Source organism: Squalius cephalus, assembly GCF_949319135.1.
Source record: "Squalius cephalus genome assembly, chromosome: 16".
In the NCBI taxonomy this organism is placed as follows: domain Eukaryota; kingdom Metazoa; phylum Chordata; class Actinopteri; order Cypriniformes; family Leuciscidae; genus Squalius; species Squalius cephalus.
Genome location: NC_137137.1, coordinates 25,135,981 through 25,159,176, shown reverse-complemented (window position 1 = coordinate 25,159,176; position 23,196 = coordinate 25,135,981). Strand labels below are relative to the sequence as shown.

General features: G+C 40.4%; 1 protein-coding gene across 1 annotated transcript in view; it reads left to right on the top strand.

The window, feature by feature from the left end:
• Positions 1–23,196, top strand: part of aebp1b (AE binding protein 1b) — a 30,460-nt gene that overhangs the window by 4,802 nt on the left and 2,462 nt on the right. The window contains exons 4-20 of the mRNA XM_079897898.1: positions 5,454–5,744; positions 6,437–6,559; positions 6,645–6,737; positions 6,871–6,951; positions 7,471–7,530; positions 8,833–8,886; positions 11,794–11,880; positions 12,997–13,106; positions 13,223–13,362; positions 13,474–13,558; positions 14,044–14,188; positions 15,777–15,865; positions 16,165–16,288; positions 16,458–16,654; positions 17,101–17,280; positions 17,427–18,093; positions 19,352–19,491. Coding sequence (XP_079754024.1) covers positions 5,454–5,744; positions 6,437–6,559; positions 6,645–6,737; positions 6,871–6,951; positions 7,471–7,530; positions 8,833–8,886; positions 11,794–11,880; positions 12,997–13,106; positions 13,223–13,362; positions 13,474–13,558; positions 14,044–14,188; positions 15,777–15,865; positions 16,165–16,288; positions 16,458–16,654; positions 17,101–17,280; positions 17,427–18,093; positions 19,352–19,491 — 2,666 coding nt within the window. The remainder of the gene's footprint in view (positions 1–5,453; positions 5,745–6,436; positions 6,560–6,644; positions 6,738–6,870; positions 6,952–7,470; positions 7,531–8,832; positions 8,887–11,793; positions 11,881–12,996; positions 13,107–13,222; positions 13,363–13,473; positions 13,559–14,043; positions 14,189–15,776; positions 15,866–16,164; positions 16,289–16,457; positions 16,655–17,100; positions 17,281–17,426; positions 18,094–19,351; positions 19,492–23,196) is intronic.

Here is a 23,196-nt window from a genome sequence, read left to right as displayed (position 1 = left end):
TTTCCTCCTGGACGCCCCCATTTCTCAAACAGGTCTGTTTGGTGAGGCGGTCAACACAGTGGTTGAGAAATTCCGCTCCTCCAAATCCCAATCGGCCGCGTTCAGACAGTTCATGCCCAGGAGGGATAGGGAACCTTCTGCTCCCTCCCCTGTTCGACCCAGAGAACGTCCCTCTTTTAGACCGGAGTTCTCTTCCAGGAGGAGCGAACCGGTGCATCCCCCACCTACCACGGTTTGGGGAGCCCGCGGTCGCCCGTTTCCCCGTCAACGGCCTCACAAGCGCCTCCAGATGAAGCGGTCCGACAAACCGACCGCTCCGGCGGCCCAGAGCCGTTCCTGACCCTCCGGTCGGAAAAAGGAGAGCTCCTCTGCTTCCTCAAGGTTGGGACAGACCGCGCAAGCGTTTCTGCCCACCTCCCAGCTCTCCTTTCCTTGCCCTGTCACCTTCGCCACTCACAGTGTTTCGAAGTGCAGGCCATTTTTCATCATCTCAACTCAGCCCGGTGCGGGAGGAAGGAGACGCTTTTTGCTTTCTCCCCTCACCCCCGACACTCTCTATAACTGCCGGTCGCATCCTCGGAGGCACTTTTCGCTTTCCTCCGGAACAGGCGGACCTGGTCACCATGACCCCAGCATCGATGCCTCCCATCACGTGCCAGGACGCCAAGGGCTCTCCTGCACGGTCAACTTCTCTACCCCACGAACGTCAACACGGCACCCTCACTCAGGTATGTCGTCTGCATTACAACATCCCTCTTCCTCTTTCACATTTCTTTCAAGAGTGGGAGCGCTTACCAGGGGTATCGTCTTGGGTTCTTCGCACAGTTCGGTTCGGCTACACTCTTCAGTTTTGCCGCAATCCCCCTTGTTTCAACGGGGTCTTTCCTACCGTAGTAGACAGCGCCACTCAGGCTTCTGTACTTCAGCAGGAAATTTCATCCCTCCTTCTCAAAGGAGCGATAGAAGAGGTTCCTTCAGGGGAAACCGAACGGGGCTTTTACAGCCGCTATTTCCTGGTCCCGAAGAAGGGCGGCGGTTTGCGTCCCATACTGGACCTCCGCCGACTGAACTTCGCCCTTTACAAAGGGAAATTCAAGATGTTGACGCTGAAAGCTATCATATCTCAGATTCGGCCAGGGGATTGGTTCGTGACAGTAGACCTAAAGGATGCTTACTTTCACATCCAGGTTGTACGGCGACACAGGCAGTTCCTCAGGTTCGCCTTTGGAGAAAGAGCGTTCCAGTACAGGGTCCTTCCATTCGGCCTCGCTCTGGCCCCGAGGACATTCACGAAGTGTATGGATGCAGCTCTGGCCCCATTGCGGCTCCAGGGCATCCGTATTCTAAATTACCTGGACGATTGGCTCATTTTAGCCCAATCCAGGGAGTTAGTGACCCACCACAGAGACATCGTCCTGAGTCATATCCAGTCTCTCGGTTTGAGGTTGAACTCGGAGAAGAGTGTTCTTGCTCCGGCTCAGAGCACCGTTTTCTTGGGAGTGAACATGGATTCCGTTCTCATGCAGGCCCAATTGGCTCCTGCACGGATTTCCAGTCTGACGACATGCGTGGCCCGTTTTTCGCTAGGCCACCATGTGTCTGTGGGCACTTGCCGCAGGATGCTGGGCCTTATGGCCGCGGCCTCCTCCGTGCTACCGCTGGGCCTGCTCCACATGAGACCTTTCATGTGGTGGATGAAGCTCTCAGGGGTTCGGCCCTCCGGGCCAACCCTTCGCCTACTGAAGGTATCGCGCAGTTGCTTTCGAGCCCTGTCAGTTTGGCGGGACCCTCTTTTTCTTCAAAAAGGGGTCAGCATGGGTGCGGTATTTCGTCGCCAGATGATTACGACGGATGCCTCTCTCACCGGCTGGGGAGCAGTTTTCGAGGGCAGACCAGCATGTGGCGTCTGGACTGGCGAGACTCTCTCTTGGCACATCAACTGCCTGGAGTTAAGAGCCGTTTTTCTGGCTCTGCATCATTTTCTCCCTCTTCTGGAGGGACACCATGTAATTGTCAGGACAGACAACATGGCAGTGGTGTCTCATGTAAACCGACAGGGGGGTTCTCGGTCACGCACCCTGAACAGGCATGCGCGTCACCTTCTCCTGTGGTCTCAGAGCAGATTCCTTTCTCTGAGAGCAGTTCATGTCCCAGGGATTCTGAACCTCGCAGCAGACTTTCTGTCGAGGCAGAAACTCAGATCGGGAGAATGGATGTTGAACCGCCAGGCAGTGGCCCTGATCTGGGAGGTTTTCGGAGAAGCGGAAGTGGACCTCTTTGCATCTCAAGAGTCGTCCCAATGCCCGCTTTGGTTCTCCCTGAGTCCCCCGGCTCCATTAGGGATAGATGCGTTCGCTCACCCTTGGCCAACGCGGAAACTCTATGCCTTTCCGCCCATCAAACTGATCCAGGCGGTCTTGGCCAGAGTGAGAGAGAGCGGAGTCCGCCTCCTCCTGGTAGCTCCGTTCTGGCCGTCCCAGCCATGGTTTTCGGAGCTAATTCCTCTGCTGGAATCTTCCCCCTGGAAGATCCCGGTCAGGGAGGACCTGCTGTCCCAACTGCAGGGCAGGATATGGCATCCTCGCCCGGACATGTGGAAGCTGTATGTTTGGCCGATCAGAGGCTGTTAGCATTAAGTTCTGATCTCCCATCTGACGTTCAGGAGACCATTGCGAGTGCTAGAGCCCCTTCTACAAGGAGGCTATATTCTTCCAAATGGAAGGTGTTTGAGACATGGTGCTTAGCACATGATAGGAGTCCAGTTAACTGCCCTGTTGGTTCAGTATTGGAATTCCTGCAGGAGAAGTTTGCTTCTGGAGCAGCTGCTACCACTCTCAGAGTTTATGTCGCAGCTATTGCAGCGCATAGGGAATCGGACGAGATTCCCCTGGGGAAACTAAGGTTAGTTTCGGCCTTCATGCGTGGGGTTAAGCGCCTGAAACCGGCTCGCTCCCCTAGAGTTCCCTCATGGGACCTTTCTGTTGTCCTAGAGGGTTTGACAAAGGCTCCCTTTGAGCCCTTAGAGTCAGCTCCGGAGCGGATTCTGACTCTCAAGGTTTCGCTTTTGTTGGCTTTGTCATCATTAAAGCGTGTAGGAGACTTACAAGCTTTTTCTGTTAGCGAGTCTTGCTTGGACTTTGCTCCTGGCTTGGTCAAGGTTTCCTTGAGGCCGAGACCAGGGTATGTTCCCAAAGTTCTTTCCACAACTTTCCGCTCGCAGGTGGTTAACCTTAACGCTTTCCACCCTCCTCCATTTTCTTCTGAGGAAGATAGGAAGCTTAACTTGCTCTGCCCAGTTCGTTCTCTTAAGATATATGTAGACCGCTCAGGCGGTTGGAGGAAATCTAACCAGCTTCTGGTTTGCTTCGGTGCTGGCCGCCGTGGGCTTGCTGCATCAAAGCAGAGGATTTCTCACTGGGTTACAGAAGCTATCTCGTTGGCTTACGAGGTGCATGGCTTTCCTTCACCTCTTAGCATTAGAGCACATTCCACCAGAAGTGTGGCATCTTCTCAAGCTCTTTTTAGAGGAGCACTTTTGGAGGACATTTGTGTTGCGGCAGGCTGGTCCTCTCCGCACACTTTTGTAAGGTTCTATAATTTGGATCTTGACATGACCCCGGGTTCCCAGGTTCTTTCTGTTTGAACTCCTCTTGGTCGTTGTCTATTTTTGTACCAGTCATGGAAAGCGCTCTAGCTTGGCGAGTTTGGTAGTCCGTTCCCACTGCGCTATCCGCAGCGTTGAGTGAACCTATGAAAGAGAACGTCTCTGGTTACTTGCGTAACCTATGTTCTCTGAATAGGGAACGAGACGCTGCGTTAGCTGCCAAGCTCCTCGCGCTGCTGACAGTTTCCTTTTCGGCAGAGAAATCTGAGGACAGATGGCGCGCGCGCGAATATGTAATGATGCGACGTAAGAGCGTCGGGGCGGAGCCAGACTGCGCGAGCGCCATCAGCCAATGAATTGGCGTGATTCTATAGGGCTTCAGACAATCGGCACATTCAGAGAATATCCCACTGCGCTATCCGCAGCGTCTCGTTCCCTATTCAGAGAACATAGGTTACGCAAGTAACCAGAGACGTTTTGTCAGTATACTGAAACACTTTGAATATATTCAGTATTTCAAATGGTAAAAATGTGTTTTTTTTCTTAAATGTTTTGTAAGGGAAAACTTCCACCATTTTGCTATATTAAACACACATTTCTTTTTGCTCAAAGATTTTTATTGTGTATGTTATTAAGTCACTTTTAATATTTATAGTCTTTTTAGATAACTTTTTTCCTGTTTCCAGATCTGGGCCAGAAGTAGAAGGGCTGTTTGAATCATACTTGAATTAGTCAGTCATCCAGAACAATGTGTTGGAAATTAGGAGAGAATTATCAAAGTGTAGCCAGACATCCTGGTAGACAGATGCATTCCTTTTTCTTTGTACGTTCCTGTTACAAGTGTCCAAGAAGCGTGGGTTGGCTGAGGGGAGTCAGTGTTGCAGTGTAGAAAACTAGACTTTTAGAAAAGCCAGAATTGTCAGATTGGTTTCGCCAAACTTGTGTGCAAAAAGTGTGCTTTTCCATTTGATCAAGCAGCTCAATTAAGTTAAGCTTGGCAGGATATTGGTTATGACAGACTGTTTTCGTGGATGATAATGTTACTCTTTTTTTTTTTTTGGCCTCAGCTGTGAAATATCTCTACATTCATAAAAATAATTTTTAATTCCATGCATTTATTTGCATGGAACATTTCAATTGCACAAAAGGCTCCTTACAGTGGTTTTTCATATTATTAATATGTCTTCAGATTAAAAAAAAAACGGTACTTTTAAGAAGTGTTCACTGAAAGGTTCTTTGGTGATCCTAAAATAGTTTTTCTCTGGTTTTGCTGTGAACACGCCATGAAGGTACAACACCTCAGATAAAACCTCATACCATGGTCTTAAAGACATGGCTGTGATTGAATTTTCTCTTGTAAATGATTGCTTCAAAATAAGACTATGATAAACTTGTGAAATGTTTTTACTTTTAATCAATTTATGATGAGATAATACAAGTGAATTAAATAATGTAAATTAACTTTTTGTTTTCTTGCAGAAACTTTTGAATCGGCATAAAGTATGATCCACTTTGCAACTTATTTTAGACAAGAACTGGCTACATAGACAGACCATTGACCGGCATGTGACAACCAAAAGAGCCTATTGTATCAGAACACGACCTGCACACCCTGGAATGGAAATTGCATAAGTGCAGCCAATCAGATTAGCTTGCTGTTTTTCAGAAAATTACAGTTCTGTGTTTGATATGCATAAGACAGTCTGAGACTAACCACAAAGTAACCTTCAACTTCAGCATGTGCGGCTATAGATTGAGCTATAAACTACAGTTTTCTAAACCCTAAAATTCAAGATGGTTACCAAGTTGGTTTCTTTCATTCTCTTTCCTTCTCTCTGTGTCCTTTAAGTAAAGAGAATGCGTAGAGAAACTGAGAGGGAGGGAAGAGGAAAACGACAGAAAGAGCCCAAGCCCACCAAGAAGCCCAAAGTTCCCAAGCCCACCAAGAAACCCAAGGGCGAGAAGAAAGCCAAAGGAGAGAAGGGTGGGAAGAAGAAAGGCAAGAAGAATAAGGAGGAGACCACCACCATCACCACCACCACCACCACCACCACCACCACTGTGGCCCCCACAACCACTGTGCCCATTGAATACGATGAGGATTTTTATGACCCTGAACCTGACCAATACTGGGATGAAGGTTAGAAAAGCCGTTCTTATTAAATGACTCACTCAATTAGATCTGGGCATTTGGTGTGATTGGAGCAGAATATTGACTGCCTTGGTTCTGTAGAAGTATTGTCTCCACTCATTTTCTCCCTGGGGATTTTAAAACATTCCTTATTCAGAAATGAATAACAACATTACACATTTGATCTGAAGCAAAATGGTATAAGAAAATCAGAGTCAAAGACAAAAGTACAAGACTGAGTACTTAAATTCTTTTACAAATGAATTAACTGCTGATACCATGAAGCATTATGAATGACATAAACAAATTAACTATGCTATATAAAACTATTATTTTGTTATATACTGTTATAAATATTGTGAGACTCATTCGCAATGATTCACAGGAGTAGTAGCTGATGAGCTCTTTTGTCACAATTTATGGTTGCATGGTAACAGCAACTTCTTTGTTTGGTGGATCTCTCTTTAGGAATTATGGGTAGTGTAGTACTTCACCCAGAAATCACCTATGAAACATGATTTACAATTTTTTTTAAAAAATAAATAAAGCGACTTGTGGCTTCTACAGAAACATATATCATTGTCAAACAACTTTGGAGAACATGCTGTGTCTGGAATAAGATCATGTAGAATGATTTTATTCCATGATCTGGAAAATGGCTGGAATTCACTTGCACTTACAAAGACTGTTTGTATACATAGAATTTCCTGCAGAGACAACAACAGCGGCAAAGCCTACATACCCTCCGACAGAGAAAACCACAGATTTCCCAACAGATTTTCCTCCTGACACGGATGAGTATTCCCAACCTTTTCCTGACTCATGTGAGCATAATATCACTCATTTCTGTGTAAATAAACACTACTTTGTACATTATTATGATCAACATTTCCTTTAACTTTTTTGAAGACGATGACTATTGGAAGGTGGATGAGCCCACACCCACAACTTCTGTGATTGCTGGCCGTCCAACTAATGAGGATGATTATTGGGATGCCAGATGTGAGTCTTCCAAAAAATTATGTTTTCACATGAATTAAGACCTGAAGCTAGTTAGCAGGAGTCACAAATGACCAATTGTTCAGTTAGGACACACTTTAAAAAAGTTATAAAAATGTCTTTTCTTTGGCAACAGATGAGGTGGCAGAAAACCTGCCTTTCCCTGATGGCGAAGAGATCAGCTCTACCGACAATGCCTGGCAGTACACTACCACAGGTAAACCGATCATTCCTTCTAAATGCTGTGTCCTCCTCAAAATTACATGACATTGTAAACTATGATTTATGAAATGTTCATGGCCACTTCACTGTTTAACTATTATTGCAAAATGGTACTACTTACTATGTCTTAAAATTACTTAGTTCACATTTTGTAATTGTAACTATAGTTTCAAAACATAATAAAAACAGACAAAAAAAGTAGGTTTAATTGGCAGTTGGGTTAATGGCTTTCTGCTGTCTCAGACTTGTTTTTTTAAATACATCTGTTAAAAAGGAGTGAATTTAAACACCCTATGAATTTATGTGTGAATCAAATAAAACTCTTACCACAATATACACCCATCTCATGAAAGATCTTGTTTTTACACCATTAAAAATCCGCAATGTCTTACAAAAGACAGCAAACCAACAGCGACAGACAATTAGCAAACATTTTATGAGTCATTAAAGTTTCTCTACTGTACTCTCAGTAAATCTCGCAAACTTAACCTACATTTCTTTTCTTTTGTCACAGAGGAGCCCACCGTCCCTCCATTTGAAAACAACTGGTATGAAGAATATGACTATGGACATGGTACAGTACATACTACTTTGTTACCCCTTTTTTTTAAAAGAAAACAAACATACAGTGAGACATGCATGAGAGGTGTTGGCCTCCCTCTTTCTTAATGAGAGTACAGAAAGTGTGACCTGTCATTTCTGACCTTAAATAAACACTTGCAGAGACACAGAGGTGCCGCTTAAGATGAAGCTGATAATTTTAAATCATGTTGCCGTTAAATGAAAATGTCAGTGGAAATGTTTTTTTTCCAACCAGAATACTATAATGTCTTGCGTCTCCTCCCCAACTAAATCTTACTCAAGAAACAAACAAAAAAAAAACGTATGCATAAAAGCCCTTATGTACGGTATGTTTACCTTGTTAGCAGGTTTTAATAGGCAATATGATATAGGGTGCATGCATGGAGGCAGAACCTGATTTTACCAAGTGCAGCGTGTTCCTGGATCAATACCTTTGATGATCCTGTAACAACATTTCCAATCAACCAATCAGATTTGAGGGACACAGTTTATGTCAAGTTTAGGCTTACAACAAGGTTTAGGTGCTTTTACATCAGTGTTATTCACCTATCATTTCCCTCAGATTTTAGGGATATCTTATAGGAAAGGGTTAGGTTTAGGGGTAGGGATATGGTTAGGATTACATTTTTGGACAGGAATGTTTTTCCAGTATCAACAAAACATGTTGACCCAGGAACGCGTCTAACTCAACAAAATCAGGATGTGCGTGCATGGAGCCCTTATTTTAGATAAAGGGAATTTTTATTAGGAAACAAAACTCTGTCCAGGAGAAAAACAAAACAGACAGTGTCTTATTATTAGGGTATAAAAACAGAATTTCGTGCAGGAAAAGATTGTAGCCTTAAGGAAAATGTGGCAGGAACAATTTTGATTTGATTATCTGATTCAGTTTATATCTAATTCACTTAAGTTGGAAATCTGACTTTCAGACAATATTTTCTTTCATATTTTGAATTCAGTATTTGGTTTGTCCTCTTTTGCTTTAATGATCTCCACAAGTTTCTGTAAAACATCACAATCGTGTTTTCCAGCATGATTTAAGAATGATCCAAAGAGCATCTTCTGCTTCAATCTGACCTACTAATGTGTTCACATGATCAATGTCACAAATATATTATCTGATTTATGACCTAAAAGCTCAATGAATTTCTTATTCATTACATATTCATTATATATATTTTTTTTAAAAACACCTTTCAACTTCTTTGAATCCGTCTGTACTTGCTCAATGTGTGACACTGACTCTGTTATGTTGTGCTCTCACTTATACCCTTGCTTTCTGTTTTGTCATCAGAAAAGAAACTGGAAGAGGAGAGGGAAAGACAGAGAAAAGAACAAGAGGAAAGAGGTACAGTGTTTTATCCTCATATAAAGAGAGTTTATATATTTTTGCTTTGCTCTCAACTAAATCTTTATATTTAAGAGTGCAGTTGTACTGAACATGATTTGGATGTATGCTCTAGAATGCAGTAGCCTGATATTCTGAACAATAATACAATTTAGAAAACCATAAGTGGGTGCTATTCAGTTTAACACAACAATAGTGAAGTTATAGTGTTGTTTATTCCAGTGTAGTATTGGACTATCATTGGTTTCAATTAGATATTTGGACATACAATACATGAGTAAGATCACATATTTTTAAAATTATTATTATTTTTAAACATCTTTGTTCATTCCATTTGTTTGGTTTGTCTTGAGCTGGAAAAAATGTTTTATTGATCAAAAACATCAACGTGTTTGGCCAACACTGTCTCAGTCTTCAACAGGCCTTTCTAACTATCCGTTTCCAAATTCTGTTTCTAGTTATTTAAATAACACACTTAGCATGACAATCACCTCTATACCTCTTCCAGCTACCCTACATTCTGCTTACACATGATTATTGACTTTGACAGTTGTGGGAAATTACCGAATGACAAGCATTCATTATACCTGTGAACTCTGACCCTGTTCCCATGAACTCTGATGTTCAGTTCTAGTTCCTAACAGACTGAACAAAATCCTTCGCACTGTCTGGAGCAGGAATTTTTATACAATTTCTATATGCAGAATATTGTTGAATATTAACCAAAATAAGTAAGCGAGCTGAGAAAGAGAGTTTGGGAGATCTTGAGAGAAATGTTCTAGGTTCAGCAAAGTTAAGCTCTTCTAACATTATCTGAAATCAGAAGTCATCTGCAATATACTTAAACCTGATGTAAAATAATGATACTACACACTCGTCTATGCCACAGTATAGTTATAAAGGGTTGCAAGGATGATGTCAAAACCTGGAAGACTAATTTAAAAATATATATATATTTTCTCCTATCCCATTCCAATGTACAGAGACTATTGAAAATTCAGAATGCACTTGGCTGAAAACTGAAACCGAAAATAAATAAATAATAAATAATCAATTAATTAATTAATCAAATTTATTTAATAATCGACACTCAAAAATAAGCTAAAACTAACTTTACAAACATTTAAATTGCACGAGGCAGTTTATATTAAAACTTTTTAATAGCAGAATTGTTTCTACTCCAGTTTGTTGGTCAAATATAAACCTTAAAATTACAATATACTGTGAAAAAAATGTTCATGACAGATTTATTCAAACATACATTAAATAATGAAGACATCACTAACAGGTTAAGTAAAAATATGTGAATATGTACAGTGCATATATCAATTTAGCAAAATGCTGAGTTATTTTTTCTAGCTAACTAATGAGTTCGTGGACATTGAATAGCTTTCTTGAGGAAAATATAACGTTAAGTGACATTTGTATAGTCTATAAGCTGTTTTATTGATGTCTTTCCCACTTGAAACAGTGATTGGGTGAGACTGTTATATGAGACAGGATTCATTTCGGTATGTTGTAATGTATCTTTCAACATACCTTCTGGTGTTCACCCACGGTTATTTTGTGCTGTAACTAGTAGTAAAGAGGAGATGAGATGATCAGTTAATGTATGGCTACAGTGATCTGTCCCGTCATATTAAAGAGCGGCAGAACGACATTTATTGTTTGAATTTTGTAAAAAGAAATCAACAGAATTTTAAGTTGAGACTTTGCTTTAATATTAAAAATAACAAAGCACAAAGCTTTTTGCGATTATCGGATGGCAGGCATGCTACAAATGTTTAGTGAAGTTTTGTTCACGCATCAACAGAAAACAGAACAGTCTAAAAGATTTTAGATATAAGAAACCATATAATTACCGGTTTAAAATCGAAAAAAATTATATTATCAGTCCAGAGCTAGTGTCCACGCAGCTGACATGTTGGTAACACTTCAGTTTAGGGTCCAATTCTCACTTTAAACTAGTTGCTTATTAGCATGCATATTGGCTGTTTATTAGTTCTTATAGGGCACATATTAATGCCTTATTCTGCATGACCTTATTCTACATCCCTTAATCCTACCCAATACCTGAACTATTAATAAGCAGTAATTAGGAGTTTACTGAGGCAAAAGTCATAGTTAATAGTAAGTTAGTGAAATTGGAACCTAATCTAAAGTGTGACTGACATGCCATTGGAGAAGCGGTAATTACATGTCTGTTTCAGTCACTGATTTCGGCCCTCCAAAACCATTTTGGCCCGAAACCGAAAATAGCTGTTTTGGACGAATTTTTTAGGTAGCCGAAATTTCAGTATATCCTTACAGTGGAGTGTTGCTCTGTGGTGCTCTTCTAACATTGCTCTGTTTGTTTGAGCCAAGGAAATTTATTTAAATTAATAACTGGAGAAAGCCATCCGTTAGCATTCACATTCATCAAAATGTGAATTCACCAATATAATTTTACCTAGTTCCTCAATGGCTGATCAAAAACAAAGCCTTGTTCTAGCTGATCAAAACAGCTAGTAAGCTAATTTCATTTTCATCAAAAGCAAAAAAAAAAAACAAAAAAAAAAAACTATAATATAATGAAAATATACAGCTACTTTTGTTTTGATTTTTCATAGTAATTTTAGCTTAGCTTTTAGTAACTTTATGTGCTTTTGTCATTATTTATTTCTTTATTTTTATTTCTATTTATTCACTTATTTATTTCAAGTAGCTGTCAAGGCAGAATTTCTCATTTTCATTTAAGTTTTTTTTAAGTTTAATTAAACCAAAAAAGATTTTTAATAGTTTTAATTAGATAACAGTAACAACACTGACTACCAGCAGTTAACTACCAGCTTTATCTTCATGTTTTGCTCATGAATCCATAGCATTAATGATGAACTTTGTGTTTTTCCCAATAATTTGTCATCTCAGAAAGAGAAGAGAAGAGGCATGAAGAAGAGGAGGAGAGAGAACGCAGGATTCAGAAACCTCCACCACGCGTGTACAGAGAGCCTAAAAGTGAGTGGTAGGACTTGGTTTGGGCATATAGCCATATGGGATGCTTGCCATTAGCTTCATCACTTAATAGATAGCATAAGACAAAAAATAAACTTAGAACAAAATGACTGTGAATAAATAATAAAATACTGACATGCAACAAACTTATGTAAGAGCATTCCCAGCTCTCAGTTCTGGCCACAGATCTTACCAAACAAAAGCAACATTTTGGCATTCATTTCAGTGACTTAGACATAATGTCAACATAAATATAATTGAAATAGTGAGATATTGATGAAGCATTCATTAGGTTCAAGTGAGTAGTTACCTTAAAACACTTTTGGAAGACTTCAGTTGTTTTTAAGTCATTGCAGATGCTGAATCCAGCCAAATCCTGCTTTATTTCAACAGCTGGTTCTTTTCAAAGAAAATTCCAAATGTCCTCCCTGCGCAGATGCATGGATGTAGTCCTTCATCTTAATGCACATAACTCTGAATGAAGACAATAAGTGCTAGAGCACTTATTATATTAAAAACGTATTGTTTTGAATAAAAAAAAGATAAATATGTTATTAATCTATTGTTGTTTCATTATATCTTTGGGATTATTGTGTATCTGCATAGTCTTGTCTGTATAGTTTCCATTTAACTTCATAGTTGAAACTAATATTGAGTATATAATGTATGTACATATTTTCGTATTTATATATATTGACATCAAAATGTCAATTTTACAATTATAAAAAATAATAATAAAGTAATACATAAAATAATAATGATTGATATATATATATATATATATATATATATATATATATATATACATATATATATATATATATATATATATGAATTTATATTTACTTGGAACACATTTTAGAACACAAAGAAAAGAACAAGTATAAATTAAAGGACATAAATTGAAATAAAATAATGAGGTGCCATCAGGAAAGTTTAGCACAGTGCTTAGTGAGAAAGCACAGATCAACTGATTTCAGTCTGGACTAGAACATATGGTGTCAATTACATTTACATTTATTCATTTAGCAGATACTTTTATTCAAATCATGTGTTAGGACAAAAACACATTCATGCATATGTATTTTTTCTCTGGTTTGCTGTCTCTTGCTGTATCAGTTTGTCCTCCTCTGGGTATGGAGTCTCATCGCATAGACAATGACCAGCTGCTGACTTCCTCTGTTTTTCAACATCGCTATGGCTCACACAGAGCTCGTCTTAATATTCAGGTATAAACATATGCACAGATACTCTATTGTATATACGGAACACTGAAATGTATAAGAAATATACATATATAGAAATAGATGTGTTGTCAATGTGAGCATATTGGTTCATGTAACAGGCGTCTGGTGATGAAGATGATATGAATGGTGGGGCATGGTGTGCTAACCCTGAGGAGAAGATCCACTGGATTGAACTGGACGCACGTACACTAACAGAGTTCACTGGCGTTATCACCCAAGGACGAGATGACCCCCTAGAGTAAGACAGATATTAAAAACTTAGGAGCCATGTGGTTAATTGTGTTTAAGAACTACCAAACTATCTAAACAGTATAAATTTACAGTCCTTGTTATTGTTTTGTTGTTTCAGGAGCGACTATGTTTCTTCCTATTATGTGGCATTTAGTAACGACAGCAGAGAATGGACTGTCCTTCATGACGGATATGCTGAATGGGTAAGTTGCCAGATTGCCGTCATTTTCTCTTCTCCTTTTGGTTTCCAAATCTTTCTTTGTTTCTTAGAGGTCATAACTCATTAACTAGACAGGGATTTTCAACTGGGGGTCCGTGACCCTGATATTTCAAGAAGTTATTATTTGATCTCAAACTACTTTTTGTAGTTAAACAATACATATTAATTTAACTTCAACCAAAGCTGAAGGTCAGTTAAATATTTCATAGTTGCTTTAAAATTAAAATATACTATGTAGAATTAATGTACAAGTATATGACTTTGTACATCAATTATGATTATATGAATGGTTTTGCAATAAAGCATCATACCAAAGTCTGCAAATACACTAATATGGTGCTATTATAGGCCAGGCTTAAAGTGCAGCACTTGAAATTCTACAATATGAAATAAAAAAAATAAAAAACGATTAAACTGAAAGTATTTAGTCTTTGAGTCACTTTTTTTTCCCCTTCTCTCTGCTCTCAGTTATTCTTTGGCAACTCAGATAAAAGCACCCCAGTTTTGTCTCAGTTTATGGAGCCGGTAGTGGCACGTTACATCCGCATCTTGCCACAGAGCTGGAATGGTACGATGTGTATGAGAATGGAGGTTTTGGGCTGCCCAGTACCAGGTGAGAGACTCAGGACCTTTGATTAGACTCAACACAGGCATTGATGGGAAGTATCAAATTCAAACAAAGATGTTGTTTTTTTTTTGTGCATTGCGTGCTGAATAGGGGTGTACAGCAGAGCCAATGTTTGCATCTGTAACAGTCTCAAAATTATTCGTATCTATATTCGGATAAAACTGGACGTGGGTTGGATATACAATGAATTTATACAATTACTTGAGAAGACTGTTATGTCTATGGTTCTTAATGTATATCTGTTTCCTTCGTAGTTATTATTAAACAAATATGCCTTGTATAACTCAAAATAATAAGTTTTTATTATGATTGTAACATTTATGTTAAGATCTTCTAACTGTTAAAGCTGATAGCCTTGTAGGCAGTTCTTCGAGATATAATTCGATTGTGGTTTGGGTGACCTGAGTTCGAGCCCGATAAATAAATATTTAAATATCTTCTAATTAAAACAATAATACTGAATGTTTCATAAAACAAAGTAAAAAAAAATGTTTTTTAATTTTCCAGAGGAACTTTGTGTACAGTTATGTCAGGACAATCACCATAGACTATAAAAAAAATATGGATGCTGTGTCCGTGACATCACCCGTATGTTTCTGAAGAGCATTTTTGAAGCTCAAAGTGGGCAGAGCTGGCCGTCGCCATCTTGGCAGCACGTCACCGCGCGTCACTCCTGGATAACCGAAAATGGGCAGAGTCGGGATTAGCTGAGGTGACATGACGGCTAACAGACAGCAGACAAATGGCTTGTAGTGACAGCAGCGGCAATCCACCTGTCACTCAAGTGGCCACGCCCCTAATTATGCAGAGCTTTAAGGTTTAATATAATTTAAACGGATGTGTTAAATAAACACTGTTGTCATGAAGGGCAAAATTAGCCATAGACCAAAACCACTTTTTGTACCAGGCTGTAAACATTTTTTTCTGCTGCAAAGTTGGGCATATTAACATGGGAGGTCTATGGGATTGACTCTCTTTTGGAGCCTGTTTCTAGCGGCCAGTCGATAAATTGCTGTTTAAGTCACTTCCGTGTTGGATTCAAGAGAGAGACCGGAAGGTTGCCGCTTGACAATCACCTCAAATAACCTCAAATAAGAGGAGTCGGACTTTAGCTGATTAGTGAACGTAGAAGTTGAAAGAAAATGTTCAATGTTGAAAATTGCGATTGCGATCAAGCTATGCTTATTTCATTCATTTCTGTATCATGTCGTACAAGGTTTAAATCATTTAAATATACATATCAAATAGTAGAACATGTGTATGATGTAGTATTTTAGTTGATATTTCTGTTGCCAAGTTCTGATTTCTGAGAGATGCATAGAGACAGCAACACGGCTATTTGATTTGTGATTTGTTTAAGTATAATTTAGTTCTATCCCCTGGCACACATGTTATTCAACAAGGAGTGACTGTGTCAGCCAAATATTTTTTGTATTATTAGGCAAAATTATTCATTATTCCCTTTGAAGCCATCATCCGTGCCTTTCCAAATAAGGTATTCGGCTTCGGGCACATTTTTAGCATCAACAGTTTAAGTATATTAATCAACATTGTGCATTTGTTCTTTACTCAGATCCTCTCAGCCAGCACCAGAGTCAGAATGAAGTGATGCATCGAGATGACCTGGACTATACCCATCACAACTACCTAGACATGGAGAAGGTGATGGGAGAGCGCCAAATTCCTGGAGTCTTAAAAGTTCATGAATGGCAAAAAAGATATAAGAATAAACTACAATTTAAGAAAATTTAAAACTGGTCTTTATGATAGGATGTTGTGTGTGGCTGCCAGAGAATTTCTGTGTTTCTAAGCTATAAGATTCAAGGTGTAGCACATACATTATTTGTAGCACAAACCATGTGGGATGAGTTACACAGAAGTTTAGTAGGCTTATGGATTTCAACAAATGACTAAATGTGCAGTAATCGCTTCAATTTTTTTTACTTTTCCTATTGTAACAGCTCATGAAATCAGTTTCTGAGGAGTGTCCCAACATCACAAGATTCTACAGTTTGGGCAAGAGCTTTAAAGGGCTAGAAATTTATGCCATGGAAATTACTGATAACCCTGGGATGCACGAAACAGGTGAGGGATATCAGAGTAGGTATGGAAGAAACAGTATTATTATTCCGTTTTGGTTATATTACAGGTATTGGTCATTAAATAATTTGTTATCAGATTTGAAATGTTAACATAAACGAGGAGGAGAAACAAACAATGTGAGTGTGTTTATTATCCATTTATCTTTCCTCAGGAGAGCCAGAGTTCAGGTACACAGCAGGTTATCATGGTAATGAAGCTTTGGGACGAGAGCTTCTTCTGATGCTCATGCAGTACCTGTGTAGAGAGTATAAAGATGGCAACCCTCGAGTGCGCCACCTTGTGGATGAGACACGAATTCATCTGGTGCCATCAGTTAATCCTGATGGCCACATGAGAGCTTTTGAGAAGGTGTGTGAAAGATGTAATTTCTGCATCACTAGGCAGGAATTGATAAAATAATTACTGCTTTTAAACAGATTCAGAAAAAAGTGAATAGCTAGTTTAGCCATCTGAGATTTTGTAATGGAGATAATCCATAGGATTAAGATTTTTCACATATTAGCACCATTTTTTGTTTGCTTTTGGGATATGATCTGATCTTAGCGTTTGGGCCTGGAAACATCAACTTCATCATTTACATTTACATTACATTTATTCATTTAGCAGATGCTTTTATCCAAAGTGACTTACAAATGAGAACAATCAACCAGACAGGTTAAATTCCCAGGGAACATGCAAACTGACTAATAATAGACAAATCAATGTGGATAAACAATCCAAATGTACAAATATAAATGGTGTTGTGACATTTTAATCTCACTAAAGTATGTAAGTAACATAACTTTGTTTCACAGGGCTCAGAGTTGGGCAGCTGGACATTAGGACACTGGACTGAAGATGGCCGTGACATCTTCCAGAACTTTCCAGACATAAATAACATTCTTTGGGATGCAGAGGATAAGGGCATGGTGCCCAAATTGACACCAAATCATCATGTGCCCATACCTGAGGGTATTCTGTCAAGCAATGGTTCAGTAAGGAAATAATTCTATGTTATATGTGTTCATTTAATGAATCAAAGAACCACTCACATACTCTAGTCTTGAACACCTTGAGCTTGACCAATTAGATTAGAGGACCAGTACTAACGTTTTTTTTTTCTTTATGTTCTTCCTTTCAGGTTGCAGTGGAGACTCTTGCCCTTATCTCCTGGATGGAGAGTCATCCATTTGTGCTTGGTGCCAACCTGCAGGGTGGCGAGAGACTGGTGACATACCCCTTCGACATGCACCGCCTCACCAAGGAGTCTGAAGATATGGAGAAAAAACTCAACTCCAGAGCGAACAGACGGAAGCGACAGTATGAGGAAGAGGAAGAAGAGCCCAACCCTTACCTTCACATTGGATACCATCAGGAGAGCTACAGTGGCCCCCAAGAAAACCATGCATATCATCAAGAAAACTATGGATACCATCAAGAAAGTTATGGGTACCACCATCAGAACCAAGGATACCATGAGGAGAACCAAGGGTATCACGATGAGACCCAAGGGTATCACGATGAGACCCAAGGGTACCAGGATGAGAATCAAAGGTATCATCATGAGGGTCACTCTGAAGGGTATCATGAGGGCTATCAAGAAGGATACCCAGAGGGATATGGAGAGGGTGAACCAGGGGAAGAGATCAGAGTGGTTGAGGACCAGTCTTTGTTTCGCTGGTTGGCCATTTCTTATGCTTCTACTCACCGCACCATGACACAAACCTATCAGGGAGGATGCCATAGTGAGGACCCAACAGGTGGGCTGGGAATTGTCAACCGTGCCAAGTGGAAGCCCATCCCAGGAAGTAAGCATTAGGAATTTGTGTGGAACAATAATTTAGAACAGGGCTGTCCAATCCTGCTCCTGGAGGGCCATATTACTGTAAAGATTTGCTTCAGCCTGCTCATGCCAGGAAGTTTCTAAAAATACAGAAGACCTTGTTAGCTGGTTCAGGCGTGTTTAATTAGTGTTGAAGCTAAATTCTCCAGGAAGGTGCCCTTCCAGGTGCTGGATTGGACACCCCTGATTTAGAAGGATCTTTCAGATCAAATTGAATCTTCTTTGACACGTTAAGACACAGATGAACTTATATATAAGAACGAACTTGTGTGACGCCATTTTGAACAAAATCAGGGCAAAACTAAATTAAAGTTCACTCCGACTGGTAAACACCTTCCTACTACCATTGGTACGTGGCAATTACATAATGTGTAGGTGTGTGTTAGGCTGCACGATTAATCGCAATTTACATGTAATCGCACTTAAACCAATTTGGCTTATCACGGTTTTGAAATCGCAAAGCCTGCGATTACTTTTTTTATGCACAGCTGGTACGGCTCTGTAAACGCTGTGATCTGAAAGCACTGTGAGTTTGAGTCACTTTTGAATAGGCAACAAGCAAAAACATCTTTCCTGTGAGATGATGTGGCTTCTTACACAGAATAAGGCAGTTGTGTGTTTATTAGTCATGTTTAATCAATCAAAGGGTTTCAATCTTCTGTTTATTCAGCTACAGATAGTATGATGCCCGATAGGGATTTCCTGGAATGACTTGTGTTATTGTACTTCTGCGGTGTGGCATATTCGGCGTGTCTGCGTGAGAGCGCCCTCTGGCGTTCAGATGGAGCAGCATTTACTACCGATCAGCCGCACTGCACTGACAAGCTGCGCATAAAATAATCGCAGCCTTTGCCAAATCGCGTGCGGTTTCATTGCGATTAATTGTGCAGCCCTAGCGTGCGTTGAGGCTCTACCTTTAACGTATAAATCCTCTCTGGTTCATTTCTTCTGTTTAGTACGTCAATTTCGACATCTTTATAGTAGACAATTAATTTTTAATTCTAATCAACTTTGTCACTGTCACTCTGTCACATCTTTAATAATGTAATCTATTGTATAAAGTGGTATATAAATAAACGTAATGTGAACTGAATGGAGAGCCGAATTGCAAAGCACGTGCAAACATAAGCGAAGAACGAAAAATAACTTTACTGTGAGTATATCAGGGCTTTTAGTGACTAATTTCTTTTTTATACCAATTCCTGTCCCTTCTTCTCTTTTAGGTATGAATGACTTCAGCTACCTTCACACTAACTGTTTTGAACTGTCAATTTTCTTGGGATGTGATAAGTTCCCTCATCAGAGTGAACTTTTAAGAGAATGGGAGCATAACAGAGAGGCCCTGCTGACCTTCATGGCTCAGGTGAGCTGTTCACATTCACATCATGAGAATGGACCATAACAATTTAAAAACAGTGAAGCCCGTCTCTGTTACGTAACACGGTTCCCTGAGAAGGGAACGAGATGCTGCGTCATGGCCTTGATGCTATTCAGCATGCACCGGTTTCTGAATCACGTCAATCTTATTGGCCGATGAAGGTCAGGTGACAAAGCGTAGCGCTTCATCAAACATAAAAGGGCAACTAATTCACAGAATTACCAGATTGTAATTGTCTGTAGAAGCTGCAAAGGCATGTGGGAAGTATGGCAAAGCGACGCAGCATCTTGTGAGGAACCGGGTTATATATGTAACCCAGAGATGTTCTCTTTTGAGGGAACTCAAAGCTGCGTTGTTGGTGCGTGTTGAAGCTATTGGAATGTTAATACCCATGCTGCCATACTGAACAAATGCCTGACCAACAAAGTTGAGATGTATGCAGATGCACAAACCCTGTGGCCGACTGAATGAAATGACCCAGAAAGACTTGAGATCCTGTTGACAAATCCATGTCCAAACTGTAATCCTTATGAATGTGTGCGAAAAGGGCCAGCCTACCGCAACACAAACCTCTAATATGAGCATCTTAGAAGACCGTGCGCCTCATAGGCTAAGTGAAAAATGTCAGCAAGGTTGTGAGAGTATGCATAGATACACACCTTATGGCCACTGAAGAACAATTACCCCAGAAGTACCTGAGATCCTGGGGTTGAATCCATATCCAAACTGTTGACCCTATGAATGTGTGCAAAGAAGATGAACAGTCAAAAAAGGCACCATTGGAACGTAACCTGGCCTCAGCTCCATCAATGTTGACATGACAAGCCGAAACTGCGGCCATGTACACTTGAATGAATGAATAAATGAATGAAGCATTTTTATAAGGCTTTATTATGCACTATTTTACCCCTAAAGTGCTTTACCAACATATCAGGGGTGTCACCCACCACCAGTGTGCAGCATTGACCTGGATTATGTGACAGCAGCCACAGTGCAATGGCGCCAGTGCACTGGCGCCAGTGCACTCATCACAAACCAGCTATAGGTGGAGAGGAGAGTTTAGTGATAGAGCCAATTCAATGGATGGGGATTATTAGGAGACCATGACTGATAAGGGCCAATGGAGGGAATTTAGCCAGGACATTGGGGTTATACCCCTACTCTTTACAAGTAGTGCCATGGCATTTTTAATGACCACAGAGAGTCAAGACCTTTGTTTAACGTCTAATTGAAGGACAGTGCTTTTTAGAGACTGTGAGACTGAGGGCTCGACGGCCATCCAAGACTGCACCTCAGCCTGCGAAGGAAGTGTCCATCGTGATAATCCTGCGATGACAACCCTCCCCAAGAGTGGGACCCTAGGCAATGCCAGGGCATTCCACAGAGAAAGGGTACTAAACATCTGTGCGTAACCCTTATGGCTTGAAGAGGGTTACAAGAGTGAAACCCCTGCTTTTAAGCTACCATTGAAATGGTCTCATATCTGGAATCTAGAATATATAGAAGACTATCCCAGTGTTGTGCGCCAGACCAACACATGGTTGCCTCTTAGCAGCCATGAACTGGACGGCACTTTAAGACCGCAGCCCAACTTGTGAGAGGGGTGTCCGCCATGGTATATATATATACTGTATATATATATGTATATATATATATATATATATATATATATATATATATATATATATATATATATACAGTGAGGAAAATAAGTATTTGAACACCCTGCTATTTTGCAAGTTCTCCCACTTAGAAATCATGGAGGGGTCTGAAATTGTCATCGTAGGTGCATGTCCACTGTGAGAGACATAATCTAAAAAAAAAAAATCATGTATGTATGATTTTTTAACTATTTATTTGTATGATACAGCTGCAAATAAGTATTTGAACACCTGAGAAAATCAATGTTAATATTTGGTACAGTAGCCTTTGTTTGCAATTACAGAGGTCAAACGTTTCCTGTAGTTTTTCACCAGGTTTGCACACACTGCAGGAGGGATTTTGGCCCACTCCTCCACACAGATCTTCTCTAGATCAGTCAGGTTTCTGGGCTGTCACTGAGAAACATGGAGTTTGAGCTCCCTCCAAAGATTCTCTATTGGGTTTAGGTCTGGAGACTGGCTAGGCCACGCCAGAACCTTGATATGCTTCTTACAGAGCCACTCCTTGGTTATCCTGGCTGTGTGCTTCGGGTCATTGTCATGTTGGAAGACCCAGCCTCGACCCATCTTCAATGCTCTAACTGAGGGAAGGAGGTTGTTCCCCAAAATCTCGCAATACATGGCCCCGGTCATCCTCTCCTTAATACAGTGCAGTCGCCCTGTCCCATGTGCAGAAAAACTCCCCCAAAGCATGATGCTACCACCCCCATGCTTCACAGTAGGGATGGTGTTCTTGGGATGGTACTCATCATTCTTCTTCCTCCAAACACGTTTAGTGGAATTATGACCAAAAAGTTATATTTTGGTCTCATCTGACCACATGACTTTCTCCCATGACTCCTCTGGATCATCCAAATGGTCATTGGCTTACTTAAGACGGGCCTTGACATGTGCTGGTTTAAGCAGGGGAACCTTCCGTGCCATGCATGATTTCAAACCATGACGTCTTAGTGTATTACCAACAGTAACCTTGGAAACGGTGGTCCCAGCTCTTTTCAGGTCATTGACCAGCTCCTCCCGTGTAGTTCTGGGCTGATTTCTCACCTTTCTTAGGATCATTGAGACCCCACGAGGTGAGATCTTGCATGGAGCCCCAGTCCGAGGGAGATTGACAGTCATGTTTAGCTTCTTCCATTTTCTAATGATTGCTCCAACAGTGGACCTTTTTTCACCAAGCTGCTTGGCAATTTCCCCGTAGCCCTTTCCAGCCTTGTGGAGGTGTACAATTTTGTCTCTAGTGTCTTTGGACAGCTCTTTGGTCTTGGCCATGTTAGTAGTTGGATTCTTACTGATTGTATGGGGTGAACAGGTGTCTTTATGCAGCTAACGACCTCAAGCAGGTGCATCTAATTTAGGATAATAAATGGAGTGGAGGTGGACATTTTAAAGGCAGACTAACAGGTCTTTGAGGGTCAGAATTCTAGCTGATAGACAGGTGTTCAAATACTTATTTGCAGCTTTATCATACAAATAAATAGTTAAAAAATCATATATTGTGATTTCTGGATTTTTTTTTTTTTAGATTATGTCTCTCACGGTGGACATGCACCTACGATGACAATTTCAGACCCCTCCATGATTTCTAAGTGGGAGAACTTGCAAAATAGCAGGGTGTTCAAATACTTATTTTCCTCACTGTATATATATATATATATATTTGTATATAGATATATGTATATAGATTTGCGTTCTCGAGCCAACAGGCACTGTTGTTATGCGAATGAGCAGGCCGGAGCGCATTAAGGGTTTTCTGTTAGAATGGTGTGGTGTAAGCGGCCCCTAAGTTAATAACTAATGATCTTTGCAACGGAAGTGAATCGATCAAAACTAACTTTAGCTGGACAATAACTTTATTCTAGAGCTGCTGTAAAGCCAAAACAGTCTCTGTTACTTTAATTTCCTATTATCAATGGAAAGCTGCTTTGAAACAGTCCATATTGTTAAAAACGCTATATAAATGAAAGTGACTTGACTGGACATGGTAGTCTTGCGATGGCAACATGCCCCAAGCTTGGGACCCTAGGCAATG